At 37.6% G+C, this 22,744-nt stretch overlaps 2 protein-coding genes and 1 pseudogene across 2 annotated transcripts; all 3 read left to right on the forward strand.

Moving 5' to 3' along the window:
- Positions 1-7,422: 7,422 nt before the first annotated feature.
- LOC142759613 (taste receptor type 2 member 39-like) lies at positions 7,423-8,337 on the forward strand. Its single transcript, XM_075861958.1, has one exon. It carries the CDS (start codon positions 7,423-7,425, stop codon positions 8,335-8,337), a length of 915 nt encoding a protein of 304 aa, XP_075718073.1.
- Positions 8,338-15,235: 6,898 nt separating this feature from the next.
- On the forward strand, positions 15,236-16,150 carry LOC142759615 (taste receptor type 2 member 43-like). Its single transcript, XM_075861960.1, has one exon. The coding sequence runs from the start codon at positions 15,236-15,238 to the stop codon at positions 16,148-16,150; it is 915 nt and encodes a 304-aa protein (XP_075718075.1).
- Positions 16,151-21,536: 5,386 nt separating this feature from the next.
- LOC142759616 (taste receptor type 2 member 9-like) lies at positions 21,537-22,434 on the forward strand (annotated as a pseudogene).
- Positions 22,435-22,744: the final 310 nt, after the last annotated feature.

Below are 22,744 nucleotides of genomic sequence, written 5' to 3' on the forward strand. Positions count from 1 at the left end.
GACAGATTGCGGTCAGACTCCCTATGGTCTCTACATTCAGTATTTATAGTTCCAATGTAGCAGGTATTATTAGGAGACATTGGAGGATTTTGTCTAATTTTTATGATGGAGTGGTAGAATTTCAGTCACCCCCCCTATTCTCATACAGAAGACCTCGGAATTTGAGGGATAAACTTGTGAAGACAGATGTTTGTGCAGTGAATAGTCGGGCTAGAGGTGGACTACAGGACTTGACACGCTTTGGTTGCTTTCCCTGTCTGTCTTGTGACAGTTGTGCGATTATGTTAAAGGGTAGTTCATTTGTACATCCCACCACTGGTAGAATGTTTAGAATCACTTCACATTATACATGTAGAAGTGATGTTGTCATTTATATTCTACAATGCCCTTGCAATTTGATATATGTGGGTGAAACCACAACTGAATGCAGGTTGAGATTAAACAATCATAAATCTAGCATTCGGACGAAGAAATTTGAACTTCCCGTACCTAGGCATTTTGTAGAGATGGGACATAATGTACATCAGCTCAGATTCTGCATTATTGATAGGGTTCCCCCCCTTAAACGTGGAGGGAATAGGGAACTGATCCTTAAACAACGGGAAGTTCAATGGATCAATAGATTTAATAACCTTCATCCTAATGGTCTTAACATGGATTATCCTCTGAATGTATTTAAGTGCTGATTGTATATTTACAGTTAGGACAATTGGGTACGAGTACCCTCTTAGAAGCCTGCCCTTCGCTATTTAGAGAATCTGTTTGATGCACCTTTGCAATCCTTGGGGTTTCTCTTGCCTGATGGTACCTTTCATTATCTACTCATTACTCTAAAAAATATTTTTTTTTTTTGATGTATGGAATAGGAGTAATTATACTATAATTGATTTTAATGTGTTTATTCATTTTATTCTCTTCTGTCTTGTAGATTGAAGGTTTTGAGATTAACACTGAAGGATACTTACCAACTGGAACAAGGATTGCTATTGACATGAGTATACTCTCTTCTGCCTACGAGATTGTTTAGGAATTAAAATAATGTCTCTACCGTGTATAAGATGTTGATGAGCTGGCTATGCACAATTGTAATGTATTTTTTATCAGTAAGGGGTGGCTTTTGGATGGTAACGAGCCTTTTTTTTCTAAGATCCCATCACAAAGTGACCTGGAGTGCCTCTGGGATGATGATCCGTGACACTCCTGTGGCAAGGCTCTTCGTGTGACAGAAGTCTCCTGGAATATTCATACGGGGGAATTCTTGTCTATGGGGACATAATGAAATTAAAGTGCGTTTAAATTCATTACCGATATCCATTAACCTCTCTCTCGTATAAATTACGCTATTAAATATTAGTATGATATGCATGACTCTGTGCTGGGTCTTTCAGCTATAGCTGCTATCATATTCTGATGACATTCCTACATTACTGGCAAGTTTGCCAACTTCTATTATGGCATGGCTTAAAGTTCTGCACCGCAATGCATCTGCGCGGGACTATTGTCCCTCCACGATGACGGAGTCGGGTCAGCGGCTGCGCCTGAGTGCATCGTCATAGCGTCTTGAGACTCACGTGTTAGCATTAGCCAATAGATGGCGATCGCCGGGGCATGTGCAGTACGGCGAAGATGGCGTCGGAAGAAAAAATTATTTTTGCTATTGACATCTCGTGGACAGATTTTCCTTGTTCATCCAGATTGGTGAGTGCCAGCATCTGTGTATTATATTGTGATTGCTGATTAATATGTAATTAATATGTTTCACTACTATGTACACTTATATTTCACTTGTCAGAATTGTGATTCTTTACATTTAAATGTCAGTGATTGACTCATACGCTTTTGCACTGTGTGTTCTGTTACACTACTATAAAATATCGTATTTTTTGATACATTGTATAATTGCTATGATTCATAACACCTGTTAATTGAGCTGTGGCTCTGTCTATATATGTCAATGTGTGGTTTTTATTGATTGCTTGAAAATACTTCCATGGAGGAAGTGAAACGTTGCTGTGTTGGCTGAATAAATTCACATTTTTTTGCTGAGTGCTGCTTGGGGAGCACGTCACTCCTTGATTTTTTAAGCTAGCACCAACCGTTTCTTGGTTATCGACACAGTGCTTCTCCTAGCCCTTGTTCTATTATATAGGGGAAGCTATATGTAGGGCAGCACGGTGGCTCAGTGGTTAGCACTATTGCCTTGCAGCTCTGTAGTCCATATGTGGGCACTATGTACAGGGGCTCCTATGTAGGTCACTATCTACAGAGGCTCTATGGGGGACACTATCTACAGGGGGCTATGAAGGGACTATCTACAGGGGGCACGGTGTGTGTGTGTGTGTGTGTGTGTGTGCGTGTGTGTGTGTGTGTGTGTGTGTGTGTGTGTGTGTGTGTGTGTGTGTGTGTGACATAGTGTATGGTACTATTATAATCAGGGACACAGTGTATGGCGCTATTATAGTTAGAGGTGAAATGTATGGTGCTTTATTATTTTTAGAGGTGTTGAGAATTTTTACTTTGTTTATAGGTGCAGAAATGTTTTAAAAGGGAGAAGCTGAAGACATCTGAGCGGAAAAGTACAGAAATGGGTCATGGCCGGTAAAAATCCATCATAGAGGTCTGGACTGGAGGGAGAAGAAAAGAACTAGAATCTGAGACGTCACCGGTGAGTCACATAATGTAAATGTTTATTCTGCCTCTTATCAGTATTGTAGTCACTGTGTGATCTGCAGCGAGATGATTATGATATGATATTTTTTTGTGAAACAGCATCTCCCAGCATATCCTCACCATTGTTCGGGCCATGCTGGGAGCTGTAGTTTTACACCGTACAAACCTATACGGCAGGAGTTGCACTGAGTTGAGCTGTATTTGTTCTGGTGTTTTATATATGTGCTGAGCTTTGTTCTGGTGCTGTATTTATGTACTGAGCTTGGTTGTGGTACTGTATATATGTTAGATCTTGGTTCTGGATCTGTAGTTTATATAGGATATATTTATAATAACAAAATTGCAGGGCAGATAGAATTTTTCTCAATTCATTGTAAATTTAATAGGCATTTGTCAGGTAGTTTTAACCCCTCGAACCGCCTCCATGCGGTAATAAATGACCAGACAATATTTCCAAACATTCCCTTGTATGTTATTTTCAGATGCAGCAAAATCCTTAAAATCCACTTTTAAAACGATGCACACTATATGCTAATTACTCATTAGAGGGTCATGGGGCGGTGCAGCTATTCTGAAGAATCACATAGTCCTGCCTCCAAACCCAACTTTCCATGTTTGAGTGACATCTCCCTGGCTGATGCAACTTTCTCGGATGCGCCATTGCCTTGTGGCACTATACACAAGGGGGGGGCTGTGTGGCACTATACACAAGGGGGAGCTGTGTGGCACTATTTACAAAGGGGAGGGCTGTGGCTCTATCTACAGGGGGCTGAGTGTGGTGCAATCTACAGGGGTCTGTGTGCTGCACTTTCTACTAAGGGGGGCTGTGAGCACTGTATACAAGGGAGTGGGGCTGTGTGGCACTATATACAGTGGGAGCTGTACAGCGCTATATACAGTGGGGGCTTTATGGCGATATCTACAGGGGGCTGTATGGCACTATCTACAAGGGGGAGGTGGGGGCGCTATCTACAAATGTGGTGTTACACTGTCTATAGGTGGGGCTATATAGCACTGTCTACAGGGGGGCTGTATGGCACATTCTACAGGGGGCACTATTTATAAGGGGGGCTACTTGTGGCACCCGGGGGGGGGGCCCGGTCAAGGGCTTGCTATGGGGCTTTCCTAGTTACGCCTCTGCCTATGTATTTAGGTAAACTATATCTATTCACTTAGCGATTGTGTTTGGACCTTTATATATGTGTAATTCTTTACATTTACTGTAAAACACTTATTTATAAATAATCAACTGAGCACCAAATTAGAATTATTGAAAGACAACTCAAGACGTAATAACTGAGGAGGGGACTGGCATTACTAAATTAATGGAAAATATGTTCTTTGAAGTTTTTAAATGAAAATCATTTTTAACTATGTTCAAAATTGAGCGAGCGCACTGGGTCCCAACTACAAAAATATTTACAAAAATATTTACCTGGTTCTCAGCCACCTTGTATTCTGGTATAAATTCTCTCTTTTCAAGATAGAGATATAATAAAAAAAAGTGCAAGGAAAATGGGAAATTTTATGTACAACAATGAAAGGATATCTTATTGTCCTGACTTTTCTAAAGACACACACACAAAAAACTAGCTATTTACAATGATGATATAAAAAAAAAAGAAAAAAAAAGCTCCTCAGATCCAATACACCTTGATTTAGCCTGTGGATCTAAATCCTTATTCACACAAACGTATTTTAGGTCCGTGATACGAGCGTGAATATCACGCGTGGCGCACGAACCTATGTTAGGCAATGGGGACGATCATACTGTCGAGATTTTCACGCAGCGTGTGTCCGCTGCGTGAAACTTACGACATGTCCTATACTTGCGTGTTTTTTGCGCAGCACGCACCCATTGAAGTCAATGGGTGCGTGAAAATCAGCTCTTCCATGTGCCGCCGGTGATTCGCGCTACAGTTGTAAAATAAATGAATGAAAAAAAAAGTACACCTCCTGCTTTTATGGTTCTAAACATCAAAACCGCGTGTCATAACGATGCCATATGCGCGAAAATTCCGCAGGCACGCACCAAATACTGATGCCACGTGGAACTTCTACGCGCGCAAAACACAGCATTTTTTACATGCGCAAAACGGACACGTTCGTGTGAATAAGGCCTAAGGCTGATATACAAGGACCAGAGAAAGATATTATGGGGAAATGTTTGGAGGAATGGGGAGGTTTAGAGGGGGTGGGAATGCATGCCCAGTATTATACTTTTTTTTATTTTAAGTATGAAATATGCAAACTAGATTTGTTTCATGGAACATGAGAGGGACAAATGATTTTTATATTCTCAATAAATGGTCAACATCTATAATTTTTCTCTAAGAAACTCATTTATTATATCAAAATTCATACAGTTTATACCCATGTTGGAAAGGGCAGAGATATACTTCAGTTTGGTCTAGTTATTCACAGGCGTTTCTATATTTATACACGATAGATTGGGTTTTTGACCGATTGCCACTTCTACTAATAAATGTAACTGTTGTATTATTTTTTTTATATGGGACTATTAACAGTAGGAAATATACATTTACTTCAATATCTATCCAGTAACTATTTACTTATGAGGAGATATATGATTTTTTTTTAATTTGTTCTTTTTTTGTAATAATGGATTTTCAACAATTTTATGTATTCAAATTGTATGAATTTAGGTTTGGATGAATTCAAAGAGGCACTTAATTCTAAAAAAAAAGCGTTACTTTTTTCAAAACTGTATGCACAAACATAATTGGTTAGATATATGGAGGAATTGCAATTCTAATGCACGACAGTTGTCCTGTTTTTATAAATCGTAGAACTCAGTGTCGAATTTACATATGATCTTTTGCAATAGCTCCTCTCTGTGTTTAGTTTGAATCATTAGAATACCTTCAGATCGTGTCATAATAAATTTTGATTTGGACCTATCATATAGGGTCAAGCATAAATTATGGAAATGTAGCCCTTTTCCGACATCTACTGTATATAGACGGCGGAGGTCAGGTGGTGGAGTAAGGAGCGGGATAACGGGTACCGTGTAACAGACAAAACTTCAGTAAAGAATCGCGCTGCTTTAACTCCTTATATGCCGCCGACAAAAGAGAATGTGGCATATAAGCATATAAGCCTTTAGAAACAGGGGTGCTCTGTGACGTTGCATCAATCCCCTGTGCCGCGATCGTAGCGTTCCGATGGTTGGCATGGTAGCCTGAGGGCCTAATGAAGGCCCCCAGGTGTGCCAACTTTATACTCCTGTGCAATAACTTATTCAGGGTTTACCGGAAGACATAATCAATTGAAAAGCAATATGCCATAGTCGCTTTGAGAAATGCTGAGCATAGTCTGAGGGAAGGTTTTTTTTTGTGGTGTGCGGTGTACCTTGAAAGAGATACACCGAAAAACAAGAATGTATGTTACAGACCATGACATGGACAACCTTGATTGACCACAAAACAGAAGAACAAATTTATCAGCGTTTTTTTCCAAGTAGGACAGAGTGGATAAAACATCAAACTCTTCAAACCATTGATGTTCTTTTCGGTGATGAGATTTTATTAATTGATGTCCCAAAGTCATTATGAATGTAATGGAATTTCCAAAGTGGCAGTTTCGATTGAGACAATCACTAAGCATGGAGAAACTGATATCATCAATGTCAGTGGTGAACCTGTCTACGATACAAACTACCTGGAGAAGATCCCCAATCAGAGAAGGTGATCATGAACGAGCATGTGGTTACAATGGCTACAAATATTTATGTCTCGGCTGTTAATAATTAGAATAGTCATTTTCCTGTTCCAGAATTTTTTAGGAAGGAATTATCTGCACCACCAACAAATAACATTACAAATGTCTTCTGTTGGTGTTACTCACAAATCCCCAAGGCAAATGGATAGCCAGACTCTCAGTGTCCATCTCTCATGAACCAAGAGCATTCGAACATCCAGATTTGAGCAGGATCGAATTGGAGAGTGGACAAGTACTTAATGTTCACTGCAGAGCCACACCAGACAAGTTTCAACCTAATCTCAAAAGCAGAAATATCATTATTATTGTTTCTACTAATATAAATTTATATGATATATGTTGAATGTCTTAGGCTTACATCTGTGTCAGAGCCTCTGTTGCAGATTCCGTCATACTTGATGGGGAAAAAAAGCGCAGCCTGTAGTGCTATACTTTCAGTGAAAATGATGGACACTACGGTGGAACAGCCACTGCAGCGTGGTTCATATTTATAATAGAAACCACGACACAGATGTAAACACAGCCTTAGGTGTTCAGAATAGAGTTTTTAACCTTTCCTTGTATCAGTAAGTATGGAATTCTTCACTAATATGTTGTACATTTTATAATTTTTAAGTGATTTGCATTTGATTTTAGTCTAGTGACTCGCCAGATGAAGATAACCTTTGATTCAGGTTGTGAGTTTGCATATTTTGACCAAAATTTTAACTAACATCTCAGGGAAGTATTTATAACATTTCCATACAGATATCTCTCAGCATGTATTTGTAAAATCCTTCCGATATTCCATAAAATGCATTCAAATGGAACTATATTTGCTATTTTTAGATTAGTAGCAAAATATTATGCAAAACATGAAACAAATAATCCTATGTCTAATCCACCCTGGCATCAACTGAAGTCACCAGAGATACAGACTGACTCGTCCATAATACATGTAGGATATCTGGTGGTGGCTGCTTACAGAGAAGCTGAGATTTCAGATAACAGAACACGATCCTTTAATATAAGATGTATACTGAAGAATTGGTTTCACACTATGTTGTTCCCCTCATAGTCATCATCGGGTTGCTGCTAAATGGATTTATTGTCATAGTAAACTTGTTTTGGTGGCTAAAACGTCAAACTATCCAAACCATCGATGTTCTTATTACTGGCTTGGGGCTGGTGAGGATCGTAATTCTAAGCGCATATACACAGAATGTTTTTTATTTGATATCTGGCCGGTCACTGATCCAAATTGATGCATTTCCTGACTATGTATTAACCTCTATAATGTGTATGAACTTCTGCAATCTGTGGTGGGGCTCGGTGCTTTGTGTCTTCTACTGTGTGAAGATCACGACCTACAACAACAGACTCTTCATGAGACTCAAGATGAACATCTCCAAGCTGGTCCCCTGGCTGCTTCTCATCTCACTGGTCATCTCCTTTCTCTCCAGTTTGCCTTGTAAATGGGTTATTTTTTCTATTGATGTTGTTAATGGCACCGACGATGGATATGAAACCTTGGAAACAAATGTAGTCAATATGTTTCTCATCATCTTTGCTGGATCCATCATACCATTCATGATAGTTTGTGTTTCCATTTATCTTATCATATTGTCGCTCCTGAGACACACCAGAAATATGAGCGGCAGAGATTCCGGCTTCAGTGACGCTCAACGAGACATTCACCTCAGTGTCATTCGGAACATGATCTCTTTTCTCGTGTTTAATGCTCTGTATTTTGTGGCTTACACCACGTATGCTCTAAGTGAACATTTAAAAATCCCTGCACTTAGGTCATTCTGTAATTTTTGCAATTATGCCTACATAAGTCTACACTCTATTTATTTTATTATTAACAATCAAGAGTTGAAAAATTCCTTCCTTGTCGTCTTCTCTTGTACTTGGTTAGGAAGTTTGAAGAAACAAACCCCTTAAGGTCACTCATTTCAATCCATTGCATCTGTTATGTCATTGACTGTATGGAAAGGAGAACTAAAAAAAGTCATATCATTTTACACAATTTTCTTTGCTTTGGTGTACTATATCTTTAATTCAAGTGAAATACTGTATGTCTGTTTCTGATTATTATTCAGTTCAAAAATTACTGTATTGAAAATTTAAATTGAAGAAAGGCAAGTGTGAACGAGGAAAACAAAAATATGAAAATGCATAAAAAAATAAAAGCTATTATATTATTATGTCTTATAGATTTCAGATAACATTACACGATCCTTTAATATAAGATGTGTACTGAAGTATTGGTTCTTCTCTGTGTTTCTTTTCTAATAATCATCATCGGGTTTTCTGATAAATGGATTTATTGTCATAGTAAACTTGTTTTGGTGGCTAAATTCTAAATATGCAAGCGAACTCTGATAATGCTGGTAACAGGGCATTGCTGTCACTCGACACAACATAAGCCTTTGACTCTGTGGAATGCTGTTTTCTATTTGCTATTCTGGAAAAAAAATACCATTTGGTGCTTCTTTTATTCACTGGATTTGCATTCCATATATAACAGTTCATCTGCCTTTATCTTTTTATTTCTAACTTATATCTCTAATAATTTGGTTGCTCAGCCGTGTTATAAAGCTTCTATTCTAGATAAAACAGTGTCCAGATGCCAAAAAACAAAGGCTTAGAAGAAACATTGTACATAACATACTACCGAATAATATTAATAATAATAATAATTATTATTATTATTATTGTTATTATTATCATCATCCTTTTAAGTTTACTGAAGGTCTTCGGTTGTTGGGTAAGAATTTTATAACCTTTCTGTCCAAATATGTTTTTAGCATGCATTTGTAAAATCCTTCCACTGTTTCTTTTTTGCCACCTCAAGCATAATGTATTTTAATGTAAACAAATATTACCCAAAACAAGAAACAAAATCTCTATGGAGGAAATTTGTTATTTAGAAAAGTCGCAAATGACACAAAAGTCGCATTTTGCAGTAAAAAAAAATTACTTTTGAACTGTTTTGGCCACTCGCGGAGCTGCTAACAGAGAATGTGAGATTTTACATAACAGAACATGATCCTTGATCAAAATATTGAATAAACTCTCCAAAATCGCAAAAAATAAATAAAAATATATATATATTATATAGCCGCTCTGACGACCAAATGAGTCCACAGGCACAAGTTCAAGGTTCTGAGATTGCACTACTTCTCTTTTCTCCACCTTAAGGAAAGGTAATAATATGATAAGTAGGCTTAGTAGATGTTGGTTAACTAGGTGTTAAGATAACTGGGCTTTGTAGTTCTACTTCCATCCCGGGCACTTCAAGATCTTCAAAACAACCTAATAAGGGAAAATCGACAATAGAGTAATAGTGCTCACAAAAGAAAGCATAAAAATCAGCACGTAGGAAATAAAAAAGTGGCACGTCAAATTTATGCCCGGCCCTGGGTTTCACCGTATTGGCTTCTCTGGAGAGAGTTTTGTGGACAACTCTTTACTTAGCCTGCTCGACCTTTCTGAAAGTCTGCATAGTATACATATATTCTCTTGCTGCTTAGACATAAATATTTGTAGCCATTGTGAAGGCATGTGCATTTATGATTACCTTCTCTGATTGGGGAACTCTCCAGGTACTTTGTATCGTAGACAGGTACACCACTGACATTGATGATATCAGTTTCTCCATACTAAGCAATTGTTTCACTGGAAACTGCCACTTTGGAAATTCCATTACATTTATATTGACTTTGGGGCATCCAGTAATACAATCTCATCACTGATATTATTTATTGTAAGTGGTAAATTGTGAGAGGTTTTATCTATTCACCTCAGTTTCTATTCCTTTTATTAGAACATCAATGGTTTGACTAGTTTGATGTTTTATTCACCAAAATAAGTTTTCCATGACAATAAATAAATTTAGCAGTAATGTGATGATGACTGTGAAGAAAAAAAGAACCCTATATGATAATTTGTTTTTGTTAGCCAATGGGGTGGAACTAGCTTCCCTGCCTCTGATGCTGACCAATCAGCACAATGGAGCTAGAGAGTAGTTCACACCCTGTTGGCTAACTAAAGTAAATCAGCATAGAGAGAGCCAACACAACAGTGGTCCATATCTGTTTATCGGGAGGGTCCAGGGAAAAAGATAAACAGTGATGGAATCAGGGAGACAGTGCTATTCAGGTCAGTAAACCAGTTCAACTTATATGTCCTAGTGACAGGTCCTCTTTAAAGCATTAAGAGTCAAGATAAAGATGGTTACATATGAATGTTATACATTTTATTCCTTTTCAGTCATTTATTTTTAATCTTAGTGTTGCCGACTCGACGAAGATAACTGAAGAAGCTTAATTAGGTTTAGATCTGAACATCTTCTCCCCTATAAATGTAGTTGTAGCATAAGGGGGAGACACTCGTGCAGGGGTGGCACGAGGGTAGAAGTCATCTTTGTCTAACTCTCCTGGCAGTTATACATGGCACTTGCACAGGGATTTGGCTTCCAGTACCATCTTTCTGCTGATGACACCGAATTATAAACCTATCACTGTGACATCACCCCTGCTCTAATACAAAACACCAGTGATTGTCTGTCTGCGGTCTCTAACATCATGTCTCCTCTCTATCTCAAACTGAATCTTTCTATAACTGAGCTCCTTTAGTTTCCACCATCTACTAAACTACCTTATTCTGATGTCTCCTCCTCAGTATGTGGTGCTGCCATAACTCCTAGGCACAACGCCCGCTGTCTTGGGGGATATTTGACTCAGATCTTTCCTTTACTTTGCACATTTAATCACTAACACGCTCCTGTTACTTACACCTCTCCAACATCTCCAAAAACTGCACTCATTGTGTATGGACCTTTTTATTTATTCAGCAGTATCCCCCATACTCCTTGCACCCTAATGCAGTTTATGGCTGTCATACACAGATACTGGCTTGTGACTGGCTGAGAAATCCCCCAAAAAATCTGATAATTTGACACAATTTTGTTTAAGCAAACTAAATGCAATCCATATTGATGTCTGTTTCTGAATATCTCTGTCACAAAAATTATGAAAAATGGATAAAGAAGAACAACAAGTGTGAATGAGTAAAACAAAATATAGAAATGCACAAAAAAAAAATGTTATATATATATTAATATTTTATATATTAAATCCCAGGATTTCTTTAGTTAATCTACTCCTCATTTAATCCTATTTTGTCTTCTATTTTAATGAGTAAAATATTTTCTACCCTTCCCCTCTTTTACCCAAATCCGTCTAGCTGTCCGTCACCTGTAAACAGGAGGAGCCCCCAACACTGCTCTGTCTTCAATAGAAGACCCAACACCCACTTATTCATCTAATATCTGGATATAATTGAATTTCAATGCCTGGAGAAAGACTCACTTAAAAATGTAATTACCTAATGTAGATAATTTGTTCAGGAATGTATACTATTAAAGTTAGGCAGTCTTCAAACTTCTAGAATCCAAGGATTTGTCATGGGTTGTGTATGGGGGAAATAGGAACGGTCAGGCTATTAAGAAACATTGGATAGACAAACAAAAAGCAGAGCTCACCTGTATCAGGACCTCTCTCACTGGAACTTTAGGGTGTTATACCACAGCGGGCTCTCCCCAGATAAGTCAGCTTATTATTCAGTTGCTTTTATATGTTTTGTCTATTTACTTACTTTTGTTTCTATCTTTTGATATGTAACTTATGCATTTAGGTAAACTATATCTATTCACTTAGCGATTGTGTTTGAACCTTTATATATGTGTAATTTTTCAATTTGCTGTAAAACAATTATTTATAAATAATCAACTGAGCACCAAATTAGAATTATTGAAAGGCAACTCAAGACGTAATAAATGCGGAGGGGACTGACATTTCTAAATTAATGGAAACTTGGTTCTTTGAGGTTTTTAAATTAAAATAATGATTAACTATGTTCAAAATTGAGCGAGCGCACAGGGTCCCAACTACAAAAATATTTTCAAAAATATTTACCTGGTTCTCAGCCACGTTCTATTCTGGTATAAATTCTTTCTTTTCAAGATAGAGATATAATTTAAAAAAATGCAAGGAAAATGGGAAATGTTATGTACAACAATGAAAGGATATCTTATTATCTGGACTTTTCTAAAGACACAAAAAAATAAAAACGAGCTAGCTGCAATGATGTTATAAAAACAATGCGAAGCTCATCAGATCCAATACACCTTGATTTAGCCTGTGGATCTAAGGGTGATATACAAGGACCATAACAAATTTTTTTGATTCTTTCTTAGCAGCTTCAAATTGGATTAATATTCTCTACAGAACTGATCATGGATTACGATTAGGAGTCGTGGTCAAAGCAGATAAAGATATTATGGGGAAATGTTTGGAGCAATGGGGAGGTTTAGAGGGGGTGGGAATGTTTGCCCAGCATTGTACTTTTTTTCTTTCAAGTATGAAATATGCAAACTAGATTTGTTTCATGGAACATGAGAGGGACAAATGATTTTTATATTCTCAATAAATGGTCAACATCTATAATTTTTCTCCAATAAACTCATTTATTATATCGAAGTTCATACAGTTTATACCAATGTCAGAAAGGGCAGAGAAATAATTCAGTTCGGTCTATATATTCACAGGTGTTTCTATATTTATACATGATAGAGTGGGTTTTTGACCGATTGTCACTTCTATTAATAAATGAGGAGATATATGAATTTTTAAAATTTGTTCTTTTTTTGTATTAGGGGATTTTCAACAATTTTATGTATTCAAATTGTATGAATTTAGGTTTGGATGAATTCAAAGAGGCACTTCTTTCTAAAAACAGCATGACTTTTTTCTAAACTGTATACACAAACATAATTGGTTAGATATATTGAGGAATTGAAATCCTAATGCACGACAGTTGTCTTGTTTTTATAAATCGTAGAACTCAGTGTCGAATTTACATATGATCTTTTGCAATAGCTGCTCTCTGGGTTTAGTTTGAATCATTAGAATACCTTCAGATCATGCCATAATAAATTCTGATTTAGACCTATCATATAGGGTCAAGTATAAATTGTGGAAATGTAACCCTTTTCCGACATCTACTGTATATAGACGGCGGAGGTCAGGTGGTGGACTAAGGAGCGGGATCACGGGTACCGTGTAACAGCCGACACTTCAGTAAAGCATCGCGCTGGTTTAACTTCTTATATGCCGTGGTCAAAACCGAATGTGGCATATAAGCATATAAGCCTTTAGAAACAGGGAGGCCCTGTGACGTTGCATAAACCCTCCGTGATGCAATCACAGTGTTCCGATGATTGGTATGGTAGCCTGAAGGCCTAATGAAGACCCCCAGGTGTACCATCTTTATACTCCTGTGGAATAATTTATTCAGAGTTTACAGGAAGACGTAATCAATTGAAAAGCAATATGCCATAGTCGCTTTGAGAAATGCTGAGCATAGTCTGAGGGAAGGTTTCTATTTGTGACGTGCAGTGTACCTTGAAAGAGATACACCGAAAACAAGAATGTATGTTACAGACCATGACATGGATAACCCTGATTAACCACAAAACAGAAGAACAAATTTATCAGCGTTTTTTTCCAAGTAGGACAGAGTGGATAAAACGTCAAAATCTTCAAACCATTGATGTTCTTTTCGGTGATGAGATTTTATTAATTGATGTCCCAAAGTCATTATGAATGTAATGGAATTTCCAAAGTGGCAGTTTCGATTGAGACAATTACTAAGCATGGAGGAACTGATATCATCAATGTCAGTGGTGAACCTGTCTACGATACAAACTACCTGGAGAAGATCCCCAATCAGAGAAGGTGATCATGAATGAGCATGCGGTTACAATGGCTACAAATATTTATGTCTCGGCTGTTAATAATTAGAATAGTCATTTTCCTGTTCCAGAATTTTTTAGGAAGGAATTATCCGCACCAACAACAAATAACATTACAAATGTCTTCTGTTGGTGTTGCTCACAAATCCCCAAGGCAAATGGATATCCAGACTCTCAGTGTCCTTCTCTCATGAACCAAGAGCATTTGAACGGCCAGATTTGAGCAAGTTCGAATTGGAGCGTGGACAAGTACTTAATGTTCACTGCAAACCCACACCAGACAAGTTTCACCGTAATCTCAAAAGCAGAAATATCATTATTATTGTTTTTACTAATATAAATTAATATGATATATGTTGAATGTCTTAGGCTTATATCTGTGTCAGAGGCTCTGTCGCAGACTTCATCTTAATGGGGAAAAAAGCGCAGTCTGTAGTGCTATACTTTCAGTGAAAATGATGGACACTACGATGGAACAGGCACTGCAGCGTGGTTCATATTTATAATAGAAACCACGACACAGATGTAAACACAGCCTTAGGTGTTCAGAATAGGGGTTTTAACCTTTCCTTGTATCAGTAAGCATGGGATTATTCACTAATATGTTGTACATTTTATACATTTTAAGTGGTTTGCTTTTGATTTTAGTCTAGTGACTCGCCAGATGAAGATAACCTTTGATTCAGGATGTGAGTTTGCATATTTTGACCAAAATTTTAACTAACATCTCAGGGAAGTATTTATAACATTTCCATACAGATATCTCTCAGCATGTATTTGTAAAATCCTTCCGATATTCCATAAAATGCATTCAAATGGAGCTATATTTGTTATTTTTAGATTAGTAGCAAAATATTATGCAAAACATGAAACAAATAATCCTATGTCTATTCCACCCTGGTTTCACCTGAAGTCACCAGAGATACAGACTGACTCGTCCATAATACATGTAGGATATCTGGTGGTGGCTGCTTACAGAGAAGCTGAGATTTCAGATAACAGAACATGATCCTTTAATATAAGATGAATACTGAAGAATTGGTTTTTCTCTGTGTTTCTTTTCTCACAGTCATCATCGGGTTACTGATAAATGGATTTATTGTTTTAGTAAACTTATTTTGGTGGCTAAAACGTCAAACTATCCAAACCATCGATGTTCTTATTACTGGCTTGGGGCTGGTGAGGATCGCACTGTTAAGCGTATATACACAAGATATTTATAATTTAATATCTGGCCGGTCAGTGATCCATATTGATGCCTTACCTGACTATGTATTAACCTCTATAGTGTGTATGAACTTCTGCAATCTGTGGTGGGGCTCGGTGCTTTGTGTCTTCTACTGTGTGAAGATCACGACCTACAACAACAGACTCTTCATGAGACTCAAGATGAACATCTCCAAGCTGGTCCCCTGGCTGCTTCTCATCTCACTGGTCATCTCCTTTCTCTCCAGTTTGCCTTGTAAATGGGTTATATTTTCTATTGATGTTGTTAATGGCACCGATGATGGAAATGAAACCTTGGAAACAAATGTAGTCAATATGTTTCTCATTGACTTTGCTGGATCCATCATACCATTCATGATAGTTTGTGTTTCCATTTATCTTATCATTTTGTCGCTCCTGAGACACACCAGAAATATGAGCGGCAGAGATTCCGGCTTCAGTGACGCTCAACGAGACATTCACCTCAGTGTTATTCGGAACATGATCTCTTTTCTCTTGTTTAATGCTCTGTATTTTGTAGCTTACACCATGTATGCTCTAAGTGAACATTTAAAAATCCCTGCACTTAGGTCATTCTGTAATTTTTGCAATTATGCCTACATAAGTCTACACTCTATTTATTTTATTATTAACAATCAAGAGTTGAAAAATTCCTTCCTTGTCGTCTTCTCTTGTACTTGGTTAGGAAGTTTGAAGAAACAAACCCTTTAAGGTCACTCATTTCAATCCATTGCATCTATGGAATGAAGAACTAAAAAAAAAATCATATAACTTTACACAATTGTGTTTGTTTTGGTGTACTATATCTTTAATTAAAGTGAAATAAAAGCTATTATATTATTATATCTTATAGATTTCAGATAACAGAACACGATCCTTTAATATAAGATGTATACTGAAGAATTGGTTCTTCTCTGTGTTTCTTTTCTCACAGTCATCTTCAGGTTTCTGATAAATGGATTTATTGTCATAGTAAACTTGTTTTGGTGGCTAAATTCTAAATATACAAATAGGCGAACTCTGATAATGCTGGTAACAGGGCATTGCTGTCACTCGACACAACAAAAGCCTTTGACTGTGTGGAATGCTCTTTTCTATTTGCTATTCTGGAAAAAAATACAGTTTGGTGCTTCTTTTATTCACTGGATTTGCATTCCATATATAACAGTTCATCTGCCTCTATCTTTTTATTTCTAACTTATATCTCTAATAATTTGGTTGCTCAGCCGTGTTATAAAGCTTCTATTCTAGATAAAACAGTGTCCAGATGCCAAAAAACTAAGGCTTAGAAGAAACATTGTACATAACATACTACTGAATCATAATAATAATAATAATTGTTATTATTATCATCATCCTTTTAAGTTTGCTGAAGGTCTTCGGTTGTTGGGTAAGAATTGTATAACCTTTCTGTCCAAATATCTATTTAGCATGCATTTGTAAAATCCTTCCACTGTTTCTTTTTTGCCACCTCAAGCATAATACATTTTAATGTAAACAAATATTACCCAAAACAAGAAACAAAAAACTCTATGGAGGAAATGTATTATCTAGAAAATCACAAATGACACATAAGTCACATTTTGTGGGAAAAAAAATTGACTTTAGAGTTGATTTGGCCACTCGCGGAGCTGCTAACAGAGAATGTGAGATTTTACATAACAGAACATGATCCTTGATCATTAGATGCTTCCAAAAATATTGGTTCTTTAGCTTTCTTCTTGAGTTGTCTACAAAATATATATACAGTGAAGGAAATAAGTATTTGATCCCTTGCTGATTTTGTAAGTTTGCCCACTGTCAAAGACATGAACAGTCTAGAATTTTTAGGCTAGGTTAATTTTACCAGTGAGAGATAGATTATATTTAAAAAAAAACAGAAAATCACATTGTCAAAATGATATATATTTATTTGCATTGTGCACAGAGAAATAAGTATTTGATCCCCTAGCAACCATTAAGAGTTCAGCCTCCTCCAGACCAGTTACACGCTCCAAATCAACTTGGTGCCTGCATTATAGACAGCTCTTACATGGTCACCTGTATAAAAGACTCCTGTCCACAGACTCAATGATCAGTCTGACTCTAACCTCTACAACATGGGCAAGACCAAAGAGCTTTCTAAGGATGTCAGGGACGAGATCATAGACCTGCACAAGGCTGGAATGGGCTACAAAACCATAAGTAAGACGCTGGGTGAGAAGGAGAGAACTGTTGGTGCAATAGTAAGAAAATGGAAGACATACAAAATGACTGTCAATCGACATCGATCTGGGGCTCCATGCAAAATCTCACCTCGTGGGGTATCCTTGATCCTGAGGAAGGTGAGAGCTCAGCCAAAAACTACACGGGGGGAACTTGTTAATAATCTCAAGGCAGCTGGGACCACAGTCACCAAGAAAACCATAGGTAACACATTACGCCATAATGGATTAAAATCCTTCAGTGCCCGCAAGGTCCCCCTGCTCAAGAAGGCACATGTACAGGCCCATCTGAAGTTTGCAAATGAACATCTGGATGATTCTGAGAGTGATTGGGAGAAGGTGCTGTGGTCAGATGAGACTAAAATTGAGCTCTTTGGCATTAACTCAACTCGCCGTGTTTGGAGGAAAAGAAATGCTGCCTATGACCGAAAGAACACCGTCCCCACTGTCAAGCATGGAGGTGGAAACATTATGTTTTGGGGGTGTTTCTCTGCTAAGGGCACAGGACTACTTCACCGCATCAATGGGAGAATGGATGGAGTCATGTACCGTCAAATCCTGAGTGACAACCTCCTTCCCTCCACCAGGACATTAAAAATGGCTTGTGGCTGGGTCTTCCAGCACGACAATGACCCGAAACATACAGCCAAGGCAACAAAGGAGTGGCTCAAAAAGAAGCACATTAAGGTCATGGAGTGGCCTAGCCAGTCTCCAGACCTTAATCCCATCGAAAACTTATGGAGGGAGTTGCCAAGCGACAGCCTCGAAATCTTAATGATTTACAGATGATCTGCAAAGAGGAGTGGGCCAAAATTCCATCTAACATGTGTGCAAACCTCATCATCAACTACAAAAAACGTCTGACTGCTGTGCTTGCCAAAATGGGTTTTGCCACCAAGTATTAAGCCTTGTTTGCCAAAGGGATCAAATACTTATTTCTCTGTGCACAATGCAAATAAATATATAAAATTTTGACAATGTGATTTTCTGTTTTTTTTTTTTAATATAATCTATCTCTCACTGATAAAATTAACCTAGCCTAAAAATTATAGACTGTTCATGTCTTTGACAGTGGGCAAACTTACAAAATCAGCAAGGGATCAAATACTTATTTCCTTCACTGTATATATATATATATATATATATATATATATATATATATATATATATATATTATATATATATATATATATATATATATATAGCAAACAAGAAGGCAGCAGCACTCACATAAGAATAATCGACCAGGTGCCTAGCAAAACGTCCCGATCCTCGGACGTATAATCATATATAGAAGAAGAAAATTTGCAGCACTCCAACATGAAAAAAGTGGTGGTTTATTCAATCCAAAACAACAGCAACGTTTCAATCCTACAACAGGATCTTTATCAAGCCTGATAAGGCTTTATCAAGGCTTGATAAAGATCCTGTTGTAGGATTGAAACATATATATATATACTTTGCCTCTCTGACAACCAAATGAGTCCACAGACACAAGTTCAACGTTCTGAGAGTGCACTACTTCTCTTTTCTCCACTGTGAGGAAAGGTAATAATACAATATGCAAACTTAGTAGATGTTGGTTAACTAGGTGTTAAGATAACTGGGCTTTGTAGTTCTACTACCATCCCGGGCACTTCAAGGTCTTCAAAACAAGCTAATAAGGGAAAATCGACAATAGAGTAATAGTGCTCACAAAAGGAAGTATAAAAAAGGAAATAAAAAAGTGGCACGCCAAATCTATGCCCGACCCTGGGTTTCGCCGAATCGGCTTCTCTGCAGGGAGTTTTGTGGACCAACGCTTTACTTAGCCTGCTCGACCTTTCTGAAAGTCTGTATAGTATACATGTATTTCCTTGCTGCTTAGACATAAATATTTGTAGCCATTGTGAAGGCATGTGAATTTATGATTACCTTCTCTGATTTGGGAAATCTCCAGGTAGTTTGTATCGTAGACAGGTACACCACAGACATTGCTGATATCAGTTTCTCCATACTAAGCGATTGTTTCACTGGAAACTGCCACTTTGGACATTCCATTACATGTATATTGACTTTGGGGCATCCAATAATAAAATCTCATCACTAAAATTATTTTTTGTAAGTGGTAAATTGTGAGAGATTTTATCTATTCACCTCAGTTGCTATTACTTTTGATTAGAACATCAATGGTTTGAAGAGATTGATGTTTTATTCACCAAAATAAGTTTTCTATGACAATAAATTAATTTAGCAGTAATGTGATGATGACTATGAAGCAAGAAGTGGAGTAAAGAACCCTATATGATAATTTGTTTTTGTTAGCCAATGGGGTGGAACTAGCTTCCCTGCCTCTGATGCTGACCAATCAGCACAATGCAGCTAGAGGGTAGTTCACGCCCTGTTCGCTAACTAAAGTAAATCAGCATAGAGAGACAACACAACAGTGGTCCATATCTGTTTATCGGGAGGGTCCAGGGAAAAAGATAAACAGTGATGGAATCAGGGAGACAGTGCTATTCAGGTCAGTAAACCAGTTCAACTTATATGTCCTAGTGACAGGTCCTCTTTAAAGCATTAAGAGTCAAGATAAAGATGGTTACATATGAATGTTATACATTTTATTCCTTTTCAGTCATTTATTTTTAATCTTAGTGTTGCCGACTCGACGAAGATAACTGAAGAAGCTTAATTAGGTCTAGATCTGAACATCTTCTTCCCTATAAATGTAGTTGTAGCATAAGGGGGAGACACTCATGCAGGGGTGGCACGAGGGCAGAAGTCATTTTTGTCTAAGTGTCCTGGCAGTTATACATGGCAGTTACACAAGGATTTGGCTCCCAGTACCATCTTTATGCTGATGACACCGAATTATATACCTATCACTGTGACATCACCCCTGCTCTAATACAAAACACCAGTGGTTGTCTGTCTGCGGTCTCTAACATCATGTATGCTCTCTATCTCAAACTGAATCTTTCTATAACTGAGCTCCTTTAGTTTCCACCATCGACTAAACTACCTTATTCTGATGTCTCCTCCTCAGTGTGTGGTGTTACCAGAACTCCTAGGCACAACGCCCGCTGTCTTGGGGGATATTTGACTCAAATCTTTCCTTTACTTTGCACATTTAATCACTAACACCTGTCACTTACACCTCCCCAACATCTCCAAAATCCGCACTCATTCAGCAGTATCCCCCACACACCTTGCATCCTAATGCACTTTATGGCTGTCATACACAGATAGTGGCTGGTGACTGTCTCCTGTAGATTTATGTGTAGTACCCCATATGTATAAAAGGTGGCTGGACCATTGTACTTAACAAGCACTTTTTACGTTTTGTGACTCTCTTATTTCCTCAAAGCATAGATTGTAAGCTCTTGCGAGCAGGGTCTTTACTCTACTTGTTTGAATTGTAAATTAGTTTTGTCACTATGTAATGTCTGATATTGTCTGTACATGTGCCCTCTGAATTGTAAAGTGCTTTGGCGCTATGTTGGCGCTATATAAATAAAGATTATTACTATTATTATTATTATACATATTATTATCATTATTATAACCCTTTATGCAGGTTGCAAGTTTGCATATATTGGCCAAAATATCAGCTAACACCTCAGGTAAGGATTCATGACATTTCCATACAGATATTTTTCAGCATGTATTTGTAAAATCCTTCCACTGTTCCATGTAATACATTCAAATAGAACTATATTTGTTATTTGTAGATTAGTAGCCAAATATTATGCAAAACATGAAACAAATAATCCTATGCCTATTCCACCCTGGTATCAACTGAAGTCACCAGAGATACAGACTGACTCGTCCATAATACATGTAGGATATCTGGTGGTGGCTGCTTACAGAGAAGCTGAGATTTCAGATAACAGAACACGATCCTTTAATATAAGATGTATACCGAAGAATTGGTTCTTCTCTATGTTGTTCATCTCACAGTCATCATCGGGTTACTGATAAATGGATTTATTGTCATAGTAAACTTGTTTTGGTGGGTAAAATGTCAAACCATCCCAAACCATCGATGTTCTTATTACTGGCTTGGGACTGGTGAGGATCGCACTGCTAAGCATATAACACAAGACATTTTCCATTCATTATCTGGTCGGCCACTGTTTCAAATTGATGCATTTCCTGACTATGTATTCACCTTTACAGTGTGTATGAACTGCTGCAATCTGTGGTGGGGCTCAGTGCTTTGTGTCTTCTACTGTGTGAAGATCACGACCTACAACAACAGACTCTTCATGAGACTCAAGATGAACATCTCCAAGCTGGTCCCCTGGCTGCTTCTCATCTCACTGGTCATCTCCTTTCACTCCAGTTTGTCTTGTAGATGGGTTATTTTTTTCTATTGACGTTGTTAATGGCACCGACAATTGAAATAGAACCATGGAAATTAATGTATTCAATCTGTTTCTCACTGACTTTGCTGGATCCATCATACCATTTATATTTTGTATTTCCATTTATCTTATCATATTGTCACTCCTGAGACACACCAGAAATTCCGGCTTCAGTGATTCTCAACGAGTGATTCACCTCAGTGTCATTCGGTTCATGATCTCTTTTCTTTTGTTGAATGCTCTGTATTTTGTAGATTACATCATGTATGCTATAAGTCTGTATTTATAAATCCCTGCACTGGGTTTATATTGTGGTATTTGCATGTGTGCCTTCACAAGTCTACACTCTATTTCTTTCATTAAGAGCAAGCAAAAGTTGAAAAATTCCTTCCTTGCTGTCCTCTCCTGTACTTGGTTAGGAAATGTAAAGAAACAAGCCCCCTAAAGTATATGTATATCTTTGCATATATATATTTTTTTAATTGGTTTGTATTTTTTTTGTAAAAAAAACTCCACATATTTATCATGTCATAATTCAAAATTGTCTACCATTTGCCTTCTGTACCTGCAGTGTATTCCAGTACATGGCACACTGCTGTATTCAGTTCTCCCTCTAATCCATCAGTCAGCTCCCTGGCAGCGAACTGAGTTGCTCCTCCTCTGTAGGATCATGTACGAGCATTTTCTGTCAAATCTGCGCATGGACAAGGTTCTAGTCACCGGTTAATACTGTGGCAGATGAGAACAGTTCCTCT

The sequence above is a fragment of the Rhinoderma darwinii genome, chromosome 4, assembly GCF_050947455.1.
Source record: "Rhinoderma darwinii isolate aRhiDar2 chromosome 4, aRhiDar2.hap1, whole genome shotgun sequence".
Taxonomy (NCBI): domain Eukaryota; kingdom Metazoa; phylum Chordata; class Amphibia; order Anura; family Rhinodermatidae; genus Rhinoderma; species Rhinoderma darwinii.

Excerpts from the sequence above, each read along its gene's own strand:
- LOC142759613 (XM_075861958.1), top strand. The coding sequence starts at position 7,423 with ATGTATACTGAAGAATTGGTTTCACACTATGTTGTTCCCCTCATAGTC.
- LOC142759615 (XM_075861960.1), top strand. The coding sequence starts at position 15,236 with ATGAATACTGAAGAATTGGTTTTTCTCTGTGTTTCTTTTCTCACAGTC.